The 22,062-nt window shown below is 45.5% G+C and overlaps 1 protein-coding gene across 9 annotated transcripts; it reads left to right on the top strand.

Moving 5' to 3' along the window:
• Nucleotides 1-515: 515 nt before the first annotated feature.
• Nucleotides 516-21,795, top strand: ANKRD42 (ankyrin repeat domain 42). Of its 9 annotated transcripts, none has more exons than XM_074572480.1 (14): nucleotides 516-652; nucleotides 1,957-2,196; nucleotides 2,350-2,508; nucleotides 4,531-4,694; nucleotides 6,248-6,355; nucleotides 7,165-7,284; nucleotides 7,887-8,022; nucleotides 11,340-11,540; nucleotides 12,548-12,673; nucleotides 14,181-14,286; nucleotides 14,913-15,088; nucleotides 15,498-15,624; nucleotides 18,350-18,494; nucleotides 20,913-21,795. In XM_074572480.1, the coding sequence occupies exons 3-14, from the start codon at nucleotides 2,490-2,492 to the stop codon at nucleotides 21,006-21,008; spliced, it is 1,524 nt and encodes a 507-aa protein (XP_074428581.1). In that variant the 5' UTR covers nucleotides 516-652; nucleotides 1,957-2,196; nucleotides 2,350-2,489; the 3' UTR covers nucleotides 21,009-21,795. The 9 variants fall into 9 exon arrangements, 8 of the variants coding, with proteins under 8 accessions (XP_074428581.1, XP_074428580.1, XP_074428583.1 ...); XM_074572479.1 differs by having other exon boundaries at nucleotides 531-652; nucleotides 1,947-2,196; XM_074572482.1 differs by lacking the exon at nucleotides 1,957-2,196 and having other exon boundaries at nucleotides 558-652.
• Nucleotides 21,796-22,062: the final 267 nt, after the last annotated feature.

Genomic DNA, 22,062 nt, shown 5'->3' with positions numbered 1-22,062 from the left:
GAGTCGCCATCCCTGGAGGTATTCAAAAGACTTGTAGATGTGGTGCTGGGGGACACGGTTTAGTGGTGGTTTTTGTCAGCGTCAGGTTAATGGTTGGACTCGATGATCTGAAAGGTCCCTTCCAACCTAGGCGATTCTATGATTCTGTGATCACTGATGGTCTCGGAGATCAGAATACGTGCTGATTTGTCACGCTTCTCCCTAAGGAGTGCATGAAGACACTTAGCCCAGGGCTGCCAGAAAGGTGCCACCCAGCAGTGCAAGTTCCCCCCTCCGCCATCCTTTCCTTGCTCTCCAACCCCTCCAGCCATCCACCCGAAACTTTATTGCAGCTCATACGGATGAACCCTGCCTCCAGCTATGCCGGAGGGCGAGCGGGCTCCCCGCGCCCACCGAGGCGCCATGGCCTCCCCTCGGGCTTCCCCCGGGCCGGCCACACGCCGCCTCTCCCGCCCTGCCCGCCATTTTCCTCCCGCCGCCGCCTCCCGGGCGCCGGGGCAGCGCACACTGTGCCCATAGCAACCGGAGGAGGAGGAGGAGGGCCCAGCGAGTGAGGCAGGCTCCCCGGTGAGAGCGGCGGGCTGCCGGCCGCTTCTGCTCTGAGGAGCTGCCATGCCGACGGCTGCTGCACCGCCTCCCCCTTCTCCGGCCGGTGAGATGGGTTCGCCCGCGCTCCTTCTTCCCCTTTTCCCTCCCCTAAGGGCTGGGGGCAGCCTCCGTAGCACCGCCCCCCTGCCCCGAGCCCGGCCGTGGCGGCACCGGGCGGTCGCTTCGCCCCCACAGCGGCGCTTCTCCCGCCCGGGCCGTGAGGGGAAAAGCCCCGCGGGCGGCGGCGCCACGGCGGGGAGCGGGTCGGGGCCCGCCCGCTGCCGCGCTCCCTCGTCCTCGGCTTTCCCTCATTTATTTTGCCCAAAATCCGCAGTTTGTGACACGGGGCTCCACCGGGACCCACTCAAAATACCCCCACAGAGGCCCGGTGGCTTGGCCTTGGCCTGCAGCGGGACTTGGCCAGGGCCGACTCGTCCTTTGGAGCTGCTGCTAAGGAGTTCTGTGTAGGATTGGGTTTGTCTGTTACAGAAACTAACCTGAAATTGCCTCTTCTTCCCTGTTCTGAGCCTTATTTTTCTTCACTTAGAATCATAGATTGGTTTGGGTTGGAAGGGGCCTTAAAGATCATCTAGTTCCAACCCTCCTCCCCTGGGCAGGGACACCTCCCGATAGACCAGGTGACTTAATTTCTTTAATTGAATTCTGGGCAGGTGCTCGTCTCAAAACCAGTATTCGTCTCATCTCCTTTCTCCAAAGGAGTTTCCTCTTAGAACGTCCAATGAGCATTTGATAACAGGTTTGATAAAAAAATTACACTGAAATGATGGAACCCCGTCCTTCACTTTCAAAATCAACGCATTTTGTCCAGAATTCATGTTAACAGCTGTTTGCTGAACTGCAGTCCCAGGGCAGCTGCCTTCGGCTTGTTTGTGGTGGCCTGCGCCAAGAAGCAGCGCAGCAGCACTCGGCGTCCATCTCCGTGTAGTTGTGGGTCTCTAGAGGGAGAAGGGAGACAAAATTCACTCTGCTGGTGGGCCTTGTGTTTGCTTTTCTTCTAGATAAAAAAAAAAAAAAAAAAAAAGGATTACCTTGAACTTGTTGCAGTGGAACATTGTGTAAAACACATTAGTACTTTGGCAAGTTGTGTAATTGGCCAGATCTTCCTCTGATGTAAGTCTGTATAATTGCGCTGAAGTCTGTAACCCTCACTTGGCGTAACGAGAAATGGCTCCCCTGTGGGAAAATTATGTCCTGGTGATATCGTCTCCTTAAAAAAACAACTCAAACCACAAAACATACTTAAATATTCTCTGGAAACGTGAACTAGATGACCTCCTGAGGTCTCCTCCAACCTGCGTTATTCTGTGTTTGTGTGCTGCTGCTGTTTGTTCATACAGCATTTTGCAGGATGGAGTCCCGGTTCCTAACTGAAGCCGCGTTGTGCAGGGCAGCGGTACAGCCTGCTCCGCTGGGCGAGGTGGAAGTGCAGTGATACACAGCCACAAGATCAAGTGGTGTGTTACAGCACAGGGCGTGCCGCTGTCAGCTGGGATTATTGAAACAGCTTCAGCCCTCTTTCCCTCTGTGGCAACCCCAAATCTGCCTGAGCACTGCTATCACGCTACAGATTACATGAAAAAGGCACTGGTAAGATGTGAAGGCTGGTTTTCATCGTATTTACTGATTATTTTGTTTTACATGTATCATGAAGATTTTCACACAACCTCTCATTTATATTCTTTAATATTTTTTATCTCAAATTGCGTAACAATTCTAACTACTACCATTTCTTCTCCACAGGTGGAGAAGCTGAGGCACTAATACCTTAAGACCTACATTTTCATTCTTGCTTGACTTGCAAAACAGCAGCCCACCTCTTCAAGACTTTTTCTAACAGCGTGAAATCTTATGAAACAGTGTTAGCGCATTTTGATACTGGAATGATGACTACTCAAGAAGGTGATTACTAATTGTTTGAGGTTCCTCTTATGCTTGGCTATCTGAAGTTAGCCCCCTCAGCCATTAGATCTACTTGCACCACGTATTTCTGTTTGCAAGTTTTGGCAAGATATCAAGATGTTGCCACGGGGTTTGGATATGTAACTCCCATTGTTTCCAGTCACGTAGTTAGTCATTGGAAAGGCCTGAAGGAGAACACGGGTTATTTGATCCCATGGCCTGGTGAAGGGTTTTTTGCTTCTACATGTAGAGTTTGATTCTGTGCCACTGAGGTCAGTGAAAATATTATTGACTTTGGTGGGATCAAAATATCAGGCTGCTAACAGGGAGCTGTGACAGAGCAATGCCATAGTTCTAGCAAGAGAACAACACAGGATGAGTAGCACGTTGTGTAAAGAACTACTTTTCCACAGCAGCTTTAATTCTGACATCAGCTTGTCCTGAAACTGGTCTGTGTAGCTCAGTCAAGAGCAATTACAGGGTATGCTCATTTGGTGAAGGCTCTGGTGCCCTCCAGTGTGGTACACCATGCTATGCCAAGTCCTTAGGCAGCAGCAGCAGGAGCATGGCCATGTGGAGCACCTGGGGAGTGATGGCTGAGAGCTTGTTTGCCCAAATGAGAAGCCTCGCTGGTGTTGTACTTGAAAATGTGATTAATGTAAGAGTTTGTGGTGCCCACATCTTGGAATAGAGCCAGCGTTGGGGTGGACCTGCTCTAGCATTTGCATACATAGATGGAGTAGCTGTGCTTCTTGTTGTTTTTCTTCTGGGTCTTACTCTTTTGGGCCCTTTTCTGGGGCTGGAGGGAGCATGGCTGTCTCGGGTTTTTGTATATTGCTCTGTTTCTCACAAACGGGAGAAGTGATTTAGGATTAGTGGCACAGAGTCTAGTTGGAGGTCAGTAACAAGTGGTACTCCCCAGAGGTCCGTACTGGGTCCAGTTCCATTCAATATATTCATCAATGACCTGGATGAGGGGACAGAGCGCACCCTCAGCAAGTTTGCTGATGATACAAAACCGGGAGCAGTGCCTGACACACCGGAAGGCTGTGCCACCATCCAGAGAGACCTGGACAGGCTGGAGAGTTGGGCGGAGAGAAACCTTATGAAATTTAATAAGGGCAAGTGTAGGGTGCTGCACCTGGGGAGGAATAACCCCACGCACCAGGACAGGTTGGGGCTGACCTGCTGGAGAGCAGCTCTGTGGAAAGAGACCTGGGAGTCCTGGGGGACAACAGGATGACCATGAGCCAGCAATGTGCCCTCGTGGCCAAGAAGGCCAATGGCATCCTGGGGTGCATCAAGAAGAGTGTGGCCAGGAGGTGGAGGGAGGTCATCCTCCCCCTCTACTCTGCCCTGGTGAGGCCACACCTGGAGTACTGTGTCCAGTTCTGGGCTCCCCGGTTCCAGAGGGACAGGGAACTGCTGGAGAGGGGACAGCAAAGGGCTACCAAGATGCTGAGGGGACTGGAACAGCTCTCTGATGAAGAAAGGCTGAGGGATTTGGGTCTCTTCAGTCTGGAAAAAAGACGGCTGAGGGGGGACCTTATCAACACTTATAAATACTGAAAGGGTGGGTGTCAGGAGGATGGGGCCAGGCTCTTTTCAGTGGAGCCTGGGGACAGGACAAGAGGCACAAACTTGGACAAACCTAAACATGAGGAGGAACTTCTTTGCTGTGAGGGTGGCAGAGCCCTGGCACAGGCTGCCCAGAGAGGTGGTGGAGTCTCCGTCTCTGGAGACATCCCAACCCCGCCTGGAGGCGTTCCTGTGCCACCTGCTGTGGGTGACCCTGCTCTGGCAGGGGGTGGGACTGGGTGATCTCCAGAGGGCCCTTCCCACCCCTACCACTCTGTGATTCTGTGATTCCTGCTGTTACGAATCTCAGATTTGTAGGTTACTCCGAACATTTTGGTTGATTCCTGTGAAGCTGACACCCTGATGTTTCTTTGACTCATCACTTATTTTATAGCTCTTAAATGTTGCTGAACTGACTAATGCCCTTTTATTATTCCTCACTAGCTGTCAAGAAGAAGCAAAACTATACTAGTGTACATGAGGCAGTGAAAGCTGGTGATGTAGAACAGCTTGTGTCAATGATAAAAAGTGGAGCTGGCATTAATGAGGTGGATTTAGTCCACAAATTCACACCGTTGCACTGTGCTGCACACTCTGGAAGTCTGGAGGTAAAACATTTTTATAGGTTAATGTTTTCCTTCTTTGGGAGAGGCTGGACACAAAATTGCTAGCTTTCATCAAGGTAAATCAATAACCTCTGCCTGTTTTTCTCATTAAATATATTCACTAAGAACAGAAGTACAGGGTTTTAGGTTTTCATTTTATCTTTCTGAAGCCCCAGGCAGTTTATATAGTCAACGTTGCCAGATTTTACAAAATCAGTGATTTTCTTACTCTGAGCAAAATGGGCCCCATGGCCTCATGTGCCCTTCCAGACTCATGACCTTCTTTTGTCCCTATTGTGTTTTTCCCTTCTCTTGGGACACCTAGAAAATCCTGTAAGATGTGTAAAATGTTCTGCAGGTGATTGAAACGGGCGAGAAGTGATGTGAAAACATGTTCGTTGTGTTTACCAATATCCTGTCCCGTGCCTCATTCTCTATACAAATAGTCCTGATTGATACATTTTATTTGAATAAATAAAACTGTTGAATATTGATGGAGGAATCAGCAGGTGCTGGCACGAATGTTTTGAACTGCCAGGAGGACGGAGCTGCTGCATTCAGCACAATATTCACCTTCTTGTTGCAGCGTCCTTGTACAATCTTTATAGCAATCTAACCTCGAAGCAACGAGGCCACAAATAACCATATAAAAATTCATGTCCCAAAGGAAAGAATGTAAAGTTCTTGCTAAACTCAAGAAATAATAAGTGCAATGCTGTTACAGGAATGTACAGAAACTGTCAAGAAATGCTGATCATCATGTTGTCAACCTTAAAAACAAATTGCTTACCCACCCTTTTCTGCCTCTATAAATTCTGCCATTTTTCATTCGACTCTCCTACTTTGCAATCAATGTATCAGACTTTATTGAATTATCTGTCATCTATTTGCTGCTAAGCTCTTTCGTAGAAACATTGGAGGAACCGGAGCTGTAGGCTGCCTAAAAGAAGACAATAAATCATAATAATATATAACCAAAAGTTTTAACTGGTCCTTTAGGTGGTTTTGGATAGTCCATAAAGCTTTCTATTGCAAGCAATAATATCTGCTGGAAAAAGGTGAATAAGCAAAACCAAGCTGTGGAAGGATGAGAAGAGAGATGGAGTTGCGTACACCTAAGGAGCCTAATAAATTAGAGGAGGCTTTAAGTTGGGCTCATTGTATTTTTCCTGCCAGTAATTTTAGCTGGAATTCAAGTGAGCGTGTTTGCATTGTTTTTTCCAATGCTTTTACCTCACGCTGTGTGAATACTCTCACAGATTACATTTTAAATTTGGGAGAGTAAAATTAAGAAGCCATACTGTAAATCAATGCTAGGGTCTGAATTAGTATGTTATTTGCACTTTTTGTACTCTCGGGTGAAACCTGGAAAGTATAACTTACCTGTAACTTCCTAATGCACAAGTCTCTGGCTAAGGCATGCCATGGGGTGTCATATTTCCGTAATGACATATTCTGATACGGTTTTGAAATGTAACATTGACTGATAAATTAAAGCGTGCCTCAGATACAGGATAAGAATAGTTACATAAAACCCTTTGGTTCTGGTTGAGCAGTGCCTTCACTGGTTGCTCTGGCACGGAGCCGATACAGCGCAGGTGACTGTCAGAGGCTGGACAGCAGCTCACCTTGCGGCTATCCGAGGTCAGGATGCTTGCATGCAGGTACGTGTAAATCTTCACTCTCAAGAGAAAGTAAGTAGGGCAGAACTTCAGTTTGGACAAGTTCGTTATGAAGATCAGCTGAGAGCGCTCCTAATGGAGCTATGAGTATCTCATCTCGACGTCTTTACATCTGGAATCAAGTCACTCTTGTTAAAACCAGTGAACTCATTTGCGCTGTCCGTGCAAACAGATTTGTTTTGCGTAGTGTCGTTGCCTTGAGGCCAGCCCAGCGTTGCTCATCTGCTGATCATCTCAAGTCATCCTGTGTCATGGGCTAACCCCAGCTGGCAACTAGGGCCACGCAGCCGCCTGTGCATTTTTCCCCCTTCCCTGAGAAGGGCAGGGAGAAGAGGGAGAAAGAGAGGGGAAAGGGGAAAAAACCTTGTGGGCTGAGATAAAGGCAGTTTAATAATAATAGAATATACAAGACACAAGTGACTTGCGTTACCCAGTAAATTGGTGAACTGGCACCGTCCCGAGGAGAGATCGCGAGTACCCCCGCTAACCCCATTTATATACTAAGCATGACGACTGCGGTGCGGAACATTCCGTTGGCCATTCCCTCATACTATCCATACTCCTTATCAGCTTCTATGGGAAGCTGGAAAAAGTCCTTGAAAAATATAAACATCATCTGGCAACAACTGAAATGATATGCATTATTGACATTTCTTTCATACCAAATCTGAAACACAGCAACCATTAGAAAAAAAAAAAATTAACTATCCCAGCTGAAACCAGGACATCCTGCTTGGCAGTGTTTGCTTTTTCAGCTTGTGAACTGAACTTTGGCTTTGTGTTTCTTTTAGGCTTTGTTAAAAAATGGAGCAAACGCAGAAGCTCAAGATGATCGTGGATGCACTCCGTCCCACTTAGCTGCAGCCCACGGGCAGTCTTACACCTTACAGACCCTGCTGCGGAGTGGAGCGGTGAGAGACTTTTACCCGCGGTTCCCTAGCGCAGGGCCAAAGTCTGACATTTTTTTGCAAACAAAACACTCCCTAGATTAAACGGAGATTTAGGACTATAGATTAATTACTGTTGGCACGTTCTTGTTGGTGAATTTATTTTTAGGGTAAATTTCCATTTTTTTATTGTAATGTACACTAGAGAAATGATCCAAAAATCTACAGAGAATCAATAACGTGAGTAAGCGACATCCACTGAGGATGTCATTAATTGAAGATCAGGCCCTGTGGTGGTTGGGATTTTTTGCAATTGTACAAATCTTCTATAGTAAAGGAGATACAAACTTAAAAAAAAAGATGCATATTTAGGGAATAATGACTAATGCAGTGATAGAAGCGTGTCTAAAAATGCACCTTTTATATGTGTATCGTTTAAATAAGACCAAGAACCTGTGAAAAGTACCTGTCTTGGAATGCAAACTGCATACATGGCATGAACTTTGAAAAAAGTTATTTCATTTGATTTACATAACAACACAATGAACAGCTGATTCCTGTTTATAAAATTTTTCTTGTGTCTAAGATTCATACATGAATGAATGAACCTGCTGCTTTCGTTTTAGAATGTAAATGTTTCGGACAGGAATGACTGGAAGCCTGTTCATTACGCTGCTTTTCATGGTCGCTTGGGGTGTTTGCAGCTTCTTGTTAGATGGGGAGCCTGTATAGATGATGTGGATAACAATGGAAACCTTCCAGGTATATCAGGATAAATCATATTTTTTTTAACCTTTGATTTACAGTTGTGTGATGTGATAATTGTAGTAAATTATAAGCGATGCACACCAGCAGCATTTGCTATTTGGTTCCATGCAATCAACGTAGTTATTCCATTTTTGTAATGATGGGGGAGTTTATAAAACCCAAAGTATTTATCTGTTGGTGACCGTATCCTATTCACCTCCTGCTGCTGGCAGGGCTCTGAGCTGGTGGGTGCTGGAATAGGGAGCAGAGCGCGCTGTGTAGGTGGGCAGCATCTCATATGCGTGTGATGGGGCGCCTGTGCCAGTGGCGGTGACAGGAGGAGAAGGGTAGGTGGAGCAGGAGGCAGTTTCAGCTGCTATATGCTTCTTTTTGAATTTGTGCCAGGCTTTAATGGCTGTGCCAGTGTGATCAGATTCTGACACGTTCCTACGCAGGTTTTTGTATCCCACTGTTTCTTAACTGATTTGGTAAAACCCTTGCTGTCATTTACCTTCGATTTCTTCATCTTGATTTCTGGAATACTGGTATTCTGTATTGTCTGTAATCTGTACTGTTTTCATAATCATGAGTGTAGTCACTTCAGCACAAAAAACAGGCAGTGTTTACTCCTTGCTCTTCATATTTTCTGCAGTGTCCCTCTGCCTACCATGCCACTGCCTCAATATCCTCTGTAAATTGAACGGTATTTTCATACCCTGTGTTCTCACTGCATCCTTTCCCTTTTAGCATTTTCCTTCTTATGCTTTGGCACATTATTTGTTCCAAATAACATATATTTTTTTTTCTGTAACTTGTTTAGAGTTACCTTTTAAAATCCCGTCTTAAATTCTTCTACCCTCTGTTAAACATCACTTTTACCTCGTAAACTGATACCTATGTTCTGTTTTGCAAACCCGGGTCTTGTTAAAGGATGGGAGGCCCTTGCATCCCAGCAGGACATCTGGTGTGTGAGCCGTAAGGGGTCATGATGACAGGCACCCTGGTGGCAGTGCAGAAGGTAGCTTTATTTGCATTTGGGAACACTTCCCTGGTAACAGACTTTTATGGAGAAGTGGCAAATGCCAGCATAGTTCTTCTTAAATGCTCTCTATATACTGGTTAGTAGAAAATTGGTTTTGTTGTTATTTTGACATATACAGAAGCTTGATCCTCCAGCCTTTGTTCTGTTTCATTTGATCATATTATCATCCAAAGGAAAGAAAATGCTTTGGAACATGGCTAGTAAAAGATTAATAAAGTGGTGTGATGTACAGACCAGCTTTTCCTCGGCTTCTGAAACAGTGAAGTGAACTTAAAGCATCTTTACATATTTCAGCTTCAAGATTAGCTGCACAGTGCTATCATTTTTCCTAACGTTACACTGAAAGAAATTTACTGAGGTTGCGATGCCATACATCTAAAACTTGGCTGCACCTTTTGCATGTGTGTGTTGTAGTCGAGGCTTTAATTACCTATAGCATGGTAATTTTGGGGGAGAACTGTGTCTCATTCAGTGTACTGAATAGGCTGTGTCAACATTTTGTTTTCTCTCTGTATTTGTTTTTTGGCCATATCCGTGTTTCATTTATTGCTCAGTGGTTAAGCCTGTTCTAAATACAATATTAAATTAATTGTAGTGCAACATCTGAATTTTTCACAGGCTGTTTTTTCACTCGCCACTTTGAGAAGGGCGAATAGTGTTAGCCTGATTTTATAAAAGGCGAGATGAAACACGGAGAAGTTGGGATACCAACACCAACTACCCACTGCCTATTTGTGATGCCCGAGACCAGGTTTTTCAAAGTTCTCAGCATCACAGTACTCTCAGTCTTCAGTTTCAGCTGCAAGTGCTCAGTGTGCCTGAGGCTCACCTGGCACAGTTACGTGTTGAGCACTAGCTACTGAGAAACACGCAGATTAAAAGCCACCGATGAAATGTTCCTTTATGTGCACAGGACAGACATCTGATTAAAAACAAAGTTTCATCCCCAAAGGTGAAGTTTTATCCTTGAGATTTTAGGTATCTGAAAGTGGATTCATAAGGCTTGAGTCAGTGTTTCATCAGCTGACTAGTAATCAGTACTTAATTTTAAGGTGGTACCTCTTCTTTTTACTTCTCCCTGAGTAACTAACTCAGGGAGAAGGGAAGAAAATTAAGACAATGGGAAAACCTGCCCTGATTTCAGTGAAGCTCGGATTTTGGAGCTTTAGATTTTAGCAATCATCTGTACCTAACTGTTGTCATCGTGCCATGAAACAAATATCCATCACCTTTTGGAGCAGTTATGCTCTGTAAAGCTGTGGGTGGTTTGCAATAGAGAACTTGATGCGCCAAAAATTACCTCTTAAGTGACATGGGTTTTTTTTGGTCCTGGTTACATTGTTTATTAACTATGAATACAATGAGATTCTTATTTGGAGACAAACTAATCTTTTTGCCTATAGAACATCAGCCAGCTTTTACAGAGCTTTTTCATGGAGTGATAACATGTAATAAGCATGTTTTTTGGCAACTTCTTCCCTTTAATGGGACTAGAGAATACTAATAATTTCAAAACAATGAGCATGTGTTGTGTACCTCTTAGTTTGTTATAGGCCCAGCACTCTAGTAGTATCCAATAACTAAACCTCAGCATAGCACAAAGGACAGGAAACACTTGACCCCCACAGGGAAGCAGTCACTGCCGTGGGGAGGCGGAGCAGCCCCGCACGCAGCAACCCTCTACAGGGGATGAAGGAAAGAAACGTAGGGCAGAAGTGCTGTGAACAGAAGTCTCTGTCACGGGGCGCACCTTCAAATATTTTACCTAGTAAAGTGAATGTCGCTGTTCTCAATTTATAGGTGGGGTAACGGAGATGCAGAGGTGTGACAAAACTTGTCTGTGGTGGTCCAGTAGAGGTGGGACTAAAGGAGAAACGACCTCAACTCCTAATCAAGGAAACCCCTTGCTGGCCTTCTGTAATGACAGCGAAGTCAGACAGCTGCCGAGGAGTGACATTTGTGTTCGTGGGGAAGATGAGACCACAGCGGCACACTCTCCTAGCTAGTGCTCAAAGGCGTCTTGGCAGTGTTGTGTTGTCTCCTGCAGTCAGCTCGACCAGGGAATCTTCTCTGCAGATGCTGTCACTGATTCTTTTACCTCCTTTGCGTAGAGCCAAACTCTGTCCTGGGTAGGAGCTGAGCATCCCCTGTCCAACTGAGGCTGCTCCTACTTGTTGTGCCGTGTTGGATGCTGGTACACGAGCTCGATCTAAGTAGTGGTGAGAGCACTGCTTTCTTGGTGGGCAGCAGTGCTCTGCTCTAACATGCTTTGTTTCACCCTGTGCTATAGCTCATCTGGCAGCAGTGGAAGGGCACTTGCCTTGCTTCAAGTTCTTGGTCAGTAAAATGGCCAGTGTCGTGCACACGCTGAAAGCCAGGAATGACCACGGAGAGACTCCAAGGGACTTGGCTGAACGGTTCTATAAAGATAATATTCTGCAGTATATTGACGGTGCAGAAAAAGAGGAAGGGCATCCAGAGACACAGGAAGGTGAGCATGGATTAAAATACTGTTAAAATAGGCATTGTAATTCTATAGAAATGCTTGACTCTGAAAACTCGTGTGAGCAGAAGTATAACATTTAAATTCCCAACATAAGGAAGAGCTGTTCCTTTCAATACTGACTACACTTACTGATAGCTAAGGCTGGGATACTCAGTGTGATTTTATAAATGTCTTTGGTTTACCCATTATTGAAATAAACCATGTCACACTATGTTGAACTATGAATACCAAGTTATTCGTGTTCTTAGACTCTGGTAGACATCCAGACAAGCTGTATAATTTTTCTGAGTTTTCAGATTTGCCTGCTCAGAATCCCTTATTCGCATTGAATAGCAACTTAGCCTGAAAATGTCCCACTGAAATTAAGGTTACTTGCTAACGAGCAATAACTACTGCCGTCAGAACAGCCAAAGGATGCAAGAGTGGCAAGGTCTGTAAGGAGAACCTTCAGCAGAGCAAGGATATGGGAACTGCACCTTCACTTCTCTACTTTTTCCAGGCACTTACTGTCCCTATCTGCTAGTCTTTGGTCATTATACATATATGTATATGTGTCAGTACTCCCCGCCTATAAAAAATAACTAGAAAAAGCAAATTGCCTGGGTAGTTTTTAAGTAAGAATTAAAATAGTTTATATATTTGTTCAGACTATGAAATTCAAAATGAGCAAATGACTCCAGTTACAAGTAATGCAACATCAACTGTAAAACAAAGGTATACTTGTTATTTCAGGGTTTACGAAATTAATCTCTTAACTCTATAAGATGCCGGTAGCCATAACCAAGACATGTTTAATCAAGTCTATAATGAACAGTGCTGGTTATGCAGCTGCATTTTAAATGATTGAGGGTGCATTAACCTGGCTAACTACGGCTATAAAGTGTCTATGCATCAGTTGCTATCAGAGAGGCAAGCGGTGAGAGACAACTAAGGGCATGTTTGGTGGAATTACTGGCATCTGTTTGGAAATATTATATATATTTCATTTTCAGTTTTAGCTTTCCCAGCCCATGACGCTGTTTTCAAAGGGGACTTGTTAGAGCTTAGACGATTAGTGAGAAGTGGAGTAATCAATATTAATGAGCGGGATGATAAAGGATCCACTCTCATGCACAAAGGTGAGTAATTATGATCTGTGTTTCAGCTTGTTACTGTTTGTTGCTGACTTGTTGACTTAGTTTTTCAAGTGGCTGCTCATCAGATAAACTTCATGAACAACAGCATCTCATTTCCTAAGGGCTCAAAAGGGCAACCCTTAAAAAAGAGATTTTGTGATGTATGTGTGCGTAGGTGTCACTTTAAAAACAAAATAACCAAGCTGAAGTCAAGAAAGAAGAGTTTATGTTAAAGAGAAAACAACATCGCAACTGAAAACTAAATCGTAGGGGTTTTTTTATCAGGTGAGATGTGACTTTTAGACACGCTGGCTAGCTAGGTATAAGAATGTTTTTTTCGTGGCCTAGGCTTTTATTTACTGAGCATATCAGCACAGTGGAGATGTGTTGTAAAAACCACAACAAAGCAATTTGGTAGTACGCTGTGAAGGAAAGTAAACTGCTGGTACCTAACACCTTGAGATCTGGCGGAGTGCTCGCATTACAGGAAAATGGCCCTTTTGTGTTTGAGGGTTTCACAGTAATGTTTGAAAGAATAGGAGGGGAAAGAAAGAGAGAGATACTCTCGTAATATGCTTTTAACACTTCTTTTAAACACCTTTTTGAATAGATATAAATGGTAGAATTTTAAAAAACATAATTAAACTTCTCATGAAAATTGTGTATTGATTTTAAAAGTGTTTTTTACATTCTTTCCCACCCTCTTTTATTGGAATGTGCTCACCTACAACTGTTTCATGCACAGTCTTTACGTGCAATGTTGGTGTTATGGGGAAATACTATGTCTGATTGCCATTTCAGTTCCTTATCTCAGTAAGAAAACAAATACGGCAAACATCCAAAGGGGGTGCTGTCAAGAAATGGATTTATTCTTCCTTGTGAAAAACAGCTTACAGGTTTCAGCTACACGTGCCAAATACCATCTTCCATATGTGAGACCACGTGGGACGAGCAGTAGCCCTGCCAGATCGTATGATTAGGCAAGGCTGCAGTGGAGAAGTGTTGCCTTCAGTGCCTGGCCCAAGAAATGATGTATCTGTAGCTCCAGCACAAAGCCCTGGCTTCTCTCCTCCTTGAGACAGCACCAGATGGGGGCAACCGGCTGTGTCTGATGTATGGGAGCCCGGTGTTGGAGAGAGGTGGCACTGCTTTGCTGCAAATCTGTGTCATATACGCCTTACTGTAAGAGAGTGTGAGGCAGCATTATTTGTGTGGTCCACGCTCAGTGCGTAAGACTGGGCAAGTTTTGTTTAACTCGTGTCCAGGAAGAGTTGCCTGTAAATTTCTGGAGCAAGGAAGAGGCACAAAACCACATTGTGTGATCTTCCCCAAAACTGCATGTACTCGTGTGACTTGACCATCTTGAAGTATAGGCTTCTGCTAAAATAGTATGTCCCCTGTGGTGTGTTAGTGAACCCAACCCAACCAAATAATGACAAGACGGGGACATTTTAGGTTTGAAACACTTCAGCTGTCTGTAACTGACTTGTGCGCACCTTCCTTCCCTTAGCTGCTGAACAGGGGCATATCCATTGCTTACAGTGGTTGATCGAAACGGGAGCCGACTGTGACATTACAAATGATGCTGGAGAGACTCCAAAGGATGTAGCCAAGAGGTAGCAGTACATACCTTGTAGCTTTGTGGTTTATTCGCTTACTGATTATATATCAATATCATGTCAGCTTTGTGGGAATTAATCCCGATTTTCAGTGATGGAGGAAGAACAGATCAGGACCATGAATTCCAGCTCAGAGTGATAAACAAAGCTGTATTGTAACTATAAAAGTTTTTAACTTTCACTTAATTGAATTTATTTTTTAGCAAGGTCAGACACAAAAGATGGAAACTAGCTGATCTGCAAAAGGGAAGTTGTAAGCCAGTACGCTCCATCTGTACAAAGTAAATGAGAACTAGCAAAGGCCAACCGAATTTTGCTTTAATAAAAATAATACAGTTTCTGATGAGATTCAATTAAGAAAACCTGCAAAGGCAAAGATACCTCTGATGTCGGAGTCATTGTCGTAAGATTTCATTGAGGCAGAGCTCATGCTATCAGAATGCTACAAAAAGCAGATTAGCTGCCCATAGTTTGTGTACCAGTGCTTCCTTAATCCTGAAACCCCCTCTGATAAATGGGAACACAAAGAGTTTCAGAGAGTTTCTGTCGCACGCAGGGAGCGTGGCTGCATTTTTCCAGGTAATGGGGGATATTTCAGTGTAGGTTAACTGTTCTCTGTGCAGATTTGCCCAACTGGCAGCTGTGGAACTTTTGACACAAACAGCTGGAGACAGTGCCTCTAGTGATGAAGAACTAGATGCAAACAACATAAAGTTTTTTGAAAGACATGGTGTGGAGGGCAGTACAGATAGCAAAGAAGATTTAACCCTGGATAAAGCAGAGAAAAGGAACGCACGCAGTAAGCACTGTCTTTCCATCGCTCCTTATTTGAAAAAGTTGGTTTAAAGACATTATAGTCCTAGTTGCACAGTTTCTGCCGACTCCTGTGACTTTTTGTTGTAAGAATGGATAGTTGACAGGCCATCTGTACCACTGGGCATTCAAACAAATTGTGGAAAATTTGAAAGCATAGCAGAGGGCAATCACAACGTAACTGTTACTCTGTTTTAATCCACGTTGGTGAAACCATGTTGGATTGCTGCTTGTTTTTGAGATCTGTCTGCTGTGTGGGTGTCAGGCGTAGCTCAGCATTTGCTGAGCAGTGTGATTTCTGCTCTGTGTCTGTGAGACTGTTTTTCGGAATATTGTATTCCAGCATGACTGTCTTCTCCATGCACTTTACCTACCTGGAGAACTCTGTCTTACAGTAAGGGCCTACCGCAAGATTCAAGAACTTCAACACCACCTAGAAATTGCCTACAGCAACTACAGACAGCTGGGAGGAATAACTGAAGAGGAGAAGAAGATGAAAAAGGAAGAAAGGGAAGTTGAGAAGTAAGGTTAACTTGTCCTGCTAATGTTTAACTCTGTGAGGCCCATTTTAAAGCCTTATTTAAGTCTGACTTACACTCAGGTTGTTTTGGCCATTCTGTCCTTTCCACTTACCAACTTTAGCCAGGCCAAAAAGAAACAGACTTCGGCAATTTGTCTGACCATTTCTAGACTTCTACCACCAGGATCAGCCCCCCAGCACGACACAAGTGTTTGATGGGTCCATACTTCTTGTGCAGGATTTTCTGCTGGCCTGTCAGGTTTTCCTGCAGCATATGTGCAGCAGGTCTGAGAAGTCCTGGCTATTTTGTTTGCGTGGAGGATGCCAAATACGTGTATGCACTTTAATGAATCTGAGAAAAGACATTAGTCTTAGCATGGCTTGGGTGGAAGTGCATATACAGCAGAAATTATTCAATGACCTGCTACATTTCTGTGTCAAGGGCAATATTTTTGTGCTCAAGAAGGCATTAGCTTATATACAGACACAGGAAAAAAGAAATCTCAGCAAACCTGCCCTTGCACGTGAAGCACTTTTCATAATGTCTGTCTGATTCTCAGGGTCTCCATTAAACGAAAAGGTTCTGTTAGATCGGTCAGGTGATTTGATGGGCAGACTGTCTAAGTCAAAGAAAAGCCTTTCTGTCTATCAAAGATTGAGAGCCTAAACAGTAATGCGTCATCCAGAGGACAGCCCTGTCTCCACCTCTACCTGTCAAAGATTTGGCTGCCCACTGTTCTCAGTCTCTCCGGATAAACACGTCCATTATGTGTTTGGGCCACCCCAAACCACTGTCTCTATTTGGTCACTAAGAGGAGATTGTATCCCGAGGGCTTGCATGCCGTCGAGATGACAGCAGACTTCCCCGTCTGTGTAGATCTGGAGCAGGTGATAGCTGTCACAGACTGGAATTAATTAGTTCATTTTACAACCATATATGAGCCAAGAAGCTGAGGTCAGGACTTCTTGGTTGCGGATCATCCTTTGACTCAGCCCAGGCTGAAACTTCATCTTCCTTACCTGGATATGTCTCTAATGTAGATGTCTGCATCCAAGTTACTTACCTTGAGCTCCTTTTTAGACTCCTTGGAGAGAAGTAGCCACCTTCAGGGCATAATCAGACATGTCCTTCAGGATGAGATTCATCACTTCTGGGAGTATCTCTCCTGGCTTTAAAGGAGGAGGGTGACCAGCTCAGGTGTTGATGCCTGTGTTGGAAGGTCAGAGCAATCGGTTTGCAATGATGGAAGAGTCATTGTTGACTAATGGCAGAAATGAGAGTTCATTTTGGATAGAGCAGCTACTCAAAATCTAACAGTGTCTTTAGAGGGCTCTGATAAGGCTCTAAGGAATTTTGCTTTCTGTGACATGTGCGGCTAAACTAGAAAAATAGTGAGGATCTCTGAAGGGTTTCTTTCATCTGTGGAGGCCAGGAAGCATCCCTAGCTCCACATTGGCCTTTTGAGATGGAAATACCACTTTTCAGCGTACCTACCTGCCCTTCTTAGGCCACCCACCTGTGGATAAACTCCAAGATGCTTGTATCATATGCCAGAAAACCTCATTATTTTAGAATATTTAATGACAACACCATTTTGCTAGATGAAAGGCAGGAGTTGCCACTTGCGAAGGTTGCCGTAGATTTTGAAGATTCCTTCTTTAGACCATGTTTTCTGGCTCTAAGAGGCCTGTTGTGAACCACTGCCCAGTGCTTTGACCAGGCTGCATTGCGTGCAAAAAATTGCCACCATGTGTGTCCCACACAGTTTTAAAGCTGTGTGTTACTAATCTGAAGATTGCAAGAAGTCAGCCTGTCCCCCTGAGCACAGATTTCCTGGCATAAGCACGGGCCGTTCTTGCAGTGTCAGTAAGGCTGATACAGCCTGGAAGCTTTGGGCTGCATGAGTCAGAAATACTTCAGTCTGGGAAATGCGGTAACTCTTGCTGGGAGCTTTTCCTGCTGTGCTGTTTGAAGCCATGGGGCAAATGTCTCCCTTTTCCTTGTACCAATCATCCATCGTTGTAGCTGTGCTAGATCATCCTGGTACAGAGAAGAGCCAGCTCAATTCAGATGACTCAGTTGCCGAGGTCAGTTGCTGTTATGATAAGAATATATGTGAATTATGTCTCAGCTAACCAGTTCCAGGAATCTCAATTAATTTAGGAGCCGTCGTGGGTGTGACCGATGAGATCTTGTGCAACTGTTTATCAGACGGTGCTTCAGTTTCCCTTTAGTAAGTGTCATGCAGGCTGGCATTTGAGTATTCCTCAGCCGTGGCTAAGCCAATCAACAGCAAAGATGTAGAGGCACCACATGTAAACGAAAAAGCTGGCCCTGACTCCTCCAGAATGAGAGTTTTGTGCTCTTTCTCAGTTTCATACTAAACCTTTTGCTCCTCGGGTGCTTCTCCCTTTTCTGCAGCTGGCCATGGAGCCGGGTTACAGCCTGCCCGAGACCCTGGCGTCTGGCTGGGTGTGTGGGGAGACGTCTCCATCTCGTGGCCAGAGTGCGCTGGGCACAGATGGTGGAGAAGGGAAAAGCGGCTGTTTAGAGCGGCTCCCAAAGGTCTTGAGCCAGGAGCACACGGGAGCGCACCCGGCCCAGCTGGGGTGAAGGGTGCTGCACTGCTTTCTGCTGGGTCTCAGCAAAGGCACAGGACGGCGTGGAGCAGCCAGGGCAGGTTCGGGTGTGCTTCGTGCTCTGCTCGTCTCCTCTGTTTTTGGCAGGGCTGTGAGGGAGCTGGAGGCCCAGCTGGAATATGAGCGGGTCAGGCGGGAGAAGCTGGAAAGCCAGCTGGATGACTACCGTGCTGAGATAAACCACCTTAGAGAGAGCCTGGAGAAAACGCGCGTCCCCCCTGCTGTCCCCCTGGTGAGTGCCACACGAACTCCCCCAACGCGCGGGACGGAGGCCACTGCCCGTTGCTTGTGCATCTTTGTTCTCGCTAAGATTCCCAGGCACGGTGCTAGGAACTGCTGGAGTAAACGGCCCAGCAGCTTTTAGCTTGGGACACTGAAGTGAGCCGTAGCCTTCGTCGTGTCCTGTCAGTGTCTCTGCCGTGGAAGGGTATCAGTTTCCCTTTGTACCCTGGCAGAGAAGCACCAATATTCTTCATCTTCATATTAACAAAACCGGGAGTGGACTGATCCCCAAGTACTTCCATGCTGCATACGCAGCGACTGCCAGTTGATCTGGGCTGGTAGCTGGTATTTGGGACTGGGCTGGTGCTTCAGGAGAGGTGTGGGCACCACCTAAAGGGTTACCTGGCCTGCGGGTGTGTAGAGATCGCAACCGTGGCTTTGTGGGAGTCTGTAATACACAAGGACACAGAGGCTTTTATCCTCTGCAGTATTCTGCTTTATTACAGATTACCACAAATACCACAAAAATCACCACCAGCAAGCATACCTATGATTAATGTAGCGAATATAAATACATATATGTCAAACTACTACAAAATACTGTTAGCAATCAATAATAGAGTAGCAATCAATAATATGGTAGCAATCGACAGTAAAGCAACAGCTGATGGTATAGCCATAACCAAGTAGGTACGTGCTATTACAGGGTACTACAGACTTAGCATTAGTGAAGCCAACTGATGGACAGCCTGACAGCTGACGTACTTCGGATTGCTTGCCTGTAAGGGAACGTGATGTCGGTATGAAGTGATTTAGACAGATTTCAGAAGGGGCTAAACCATCCCAAAGGGGGACCCAACCATCCCCAAAAGAGGGAGGACAAACTGAACCCCAAAAGTGGGCCCAGAGAGGGACCAAGAAAATAACAGTCTCACTTGAAAGATGATCCACGTCACAGAGCGTGGAGTCAGCCAGGCGGCCCTGGTGAGAGGCCACGATCTCGTAGAAAGTTTGTGCGGAGAATTCAGCCTCTTTAGGAAAGGAAAAGTATGTGCAGCAGGGGAGGTTCTCAGAGAGAGGGGCCCGATTTTGGATTAAATATTAAGCCCTTTTTGTATCATAGGAGGGTGGATAACACCACCACTGCACGCAGACAATGGATGCTGATGTTTCTATTTCTAATTTTCTACTTTCCACCTGTAACAGCCGATAGATGATGAGGTTTCTATTATTTCAGACCATTTTTTCTTTTTTCCAGACTATTTTCCACCTTTTCAGACAATAAGTTGCCTTAACAGTCCCTTGGTTTTGCGCTTATTGGTGGTGTCCCAGGATGCCTCTGGTTCTCAGGTACCACAGCTGTAGTTTAAAGTGGCCAGCTGCCCTTTTCAAGGATGTTTCTTGTTCCAGGCTCACAGTTCCCAGGCCGGCCGACTTACTCTCTCAGTATTTTTCGGCAGCCAGTTCCTGCTGTTAGGTTTTCCCCTTCTAACCGGGCCGCCTTTCTGGCTGCTCACATCAGGTATCAACCCGACGTGTCAGCCCCTCGCCCCCAGCTGGCGTGGTTTGTAGCAACTGCAGCAGGGCTGGTAGGGTGTTTCTTTTGCTTCAGAACTCGCTGTTAGAACTGGTTTGTTTTCCTGCCTTTGTCCCCGTCGGGGGCAGTGAGTTGGTGGAGTACTGCAGTACAACGCTGTACTGCTGGGTGCAGCGGCTGGTTTCGGTGGGTGTTCTTGTGTGTCGTCTGCTGTCATCTTAATTAACAAGCCTGCTGACAGCAAAGATGACGCAGATACGAGCTATTGATTGGCTTAGTAAGCAAAGACAGAAAAATTGTAGCTTTTTAAAAAATCGAATCTTGAGGGTAGATCAGAGGTTCCCATGCTAACTCTGGGGACAGGAGAGCTGGCATTTCAGACCTTTCCCTGCTACGTGACGCCCACAAGCTGATGGGACTGCTGAGACCCTCAGGCCAGCCGGGGGCCTCCACCTTTGAAAGAAAAGCCACTTTCTGCTTCCACAGCTCAGTTTAAGACATTACCCATTCTCCTTCCCTGGCGGGTTTAAATGGAGGCATAGAGTGCCCCATTTCTAGGGTGAAATAGTGGCTGTGGTTAGTTTTTTCACCGGTGGCAACCTTAAAAGGTCCAGTTGGGCATTAGGTTTAGTAGCTGGGACCGGAGACAACTTCTATTGAGGCAGGTTTGTTTTCAAAAACTTCTGCTCCGAGTGACTGCTACACCCAAGGGGCCTTCAAATCTTACCTCACTGTGCCTGCCCTCCCGTGCCCTGGCACTGCGCTCTGCCTCAGCTGCAGTTTGAGCACAATATTCTGGGGTTACTCAAAGCCACGTATTTTACATCCTGTCTTATGAGGTAGCAGGTTTCAGCGACTGCTATTTAATGGCTGCGATATCCTTTGTTTCAGGAAGCTGAGAGTGTCTCCAAGTCTTGCAAAGAGAAAAAGAAAGCAAAGAAGAAGCCAGCGGGCAGCCCTGGAGGAGTGTTTGTGAGACTGCGCTGAGGAATGAACCTCCGAGGAGGGACAGGCAGACGGAGGAGGGAGAACGGCAATATCCCAGACAACGCAAAGCGTTTGCGTACCCAGCTCCACAGATGAGCCGCGGTTCATTGTTCTATTCATTGCTCTATAGTTCGCTGAACTATTTTTTTAGTTCTCTGGGACAGAAAATATTTTTAAATCACAGCAGCAGCATTTTTTTATTTAAAAATAGAAAAAGCAGAAGGATGTCTCTTCCTGTCCAGGTAGTAGTTTAGCAACAGCTTTGCAGGCTATAAGGTGACATTTCAAGAGGTAACTGCAGCACCGGCATAGGCCCTCCCAGGCCTGAGAACAGCGTTCCCGTTTGACTAGTGCCTTAGGAGGGAAAAAAAGCACCTTAACAATCGGATAGAACCTTCAGCGTGCAACCGGAACACAGTCTGGGAGAAGCACTTCTCAGCAGCCAAGTGCCAGGTCCCTTGATTTCCATCATCAAATCATTCCTAAATGAGCCAGGAGGTAACTCCTTCATGAGGTGGCGGATGAACTGCGGCTGTGGACTTCCCAGTCCAACTCGGGGCTGAAGAGTTCATTAGGATACGGGGCATGTTGCAGGTAGAAACAGCAATACTGACCTCCCTTCCGTGCCGAAGACACAGGCCATGACTTTACGTATCAAGATTTTTCTCTCATCTGTGTGCTACTGTGAAACTTTTCCCTTTGAAACCCTCACTGGGCATAATATTTTGAGAGTTTTGATTTCAGTACAAAATCCTTCCATTATAAAGTTAATTTGCTCGTGCTTGAATCCTGATCTGCCCTCTCCTTAGTTACCAAAGGAAACTTAGTCTCTGAGAATTGCAAAGGTACTGAAAAAAAAAAAATCACTTTGTTTTGTGTGCCCAGGCTGAGGACGAGGCACACCAAGTGACAGCATGAGCCTTGTACCAGAGCTAACGAGGAGAAATCCAGTCTCCAGAGCCTGCCTCGGTGCCTAGGGGAGGATGGTAGCGAGACGCTGCAGCAGATGAGGTATTTCCTACATCACCGTTGGTGCTAAATTCTCGCGTAGGAA

Source organism: Larus michahellis, chromosome 1 (assembly GCF_964199755.1).
Source record: "Larus michahellis chromosome 1, bLarMic1.1, whole genome shotgun sequence".
NCBI lineage: Eukaryota > Metazoa > Chordata > Aves > Charadriiformes > Laridae > Larus > Larus michahellis.
This window is presented reverse-complemented; position numbering and strand designations above follow the sequence as displayed.

Bases quoted from the DNA above. Each gene is read 5' to 3' on its own strand.
- ANKRD42 (XM_074572477.1), top strand. From the start codon at position 4,506: ATGCCCTTTTATTATTCCTCACTAGCTGTCAAGAAGAAGCAAAACTAT. The intron at 7,285-7,886 runs GTGAGAGACTTT...CTTTCGTTTTAG, and splicing joins CCCTGCTGCGGAGTGGAGCG to AATGTAAATGTTTCGGACAG. The intron at 11,541-12,547 runs GTGAGCATGGAT...TTTCATTTTCAG, and splicing joins GCATCCAGAGACACAGGAAG to TTTTAGCTTTCCCAGCCCAT.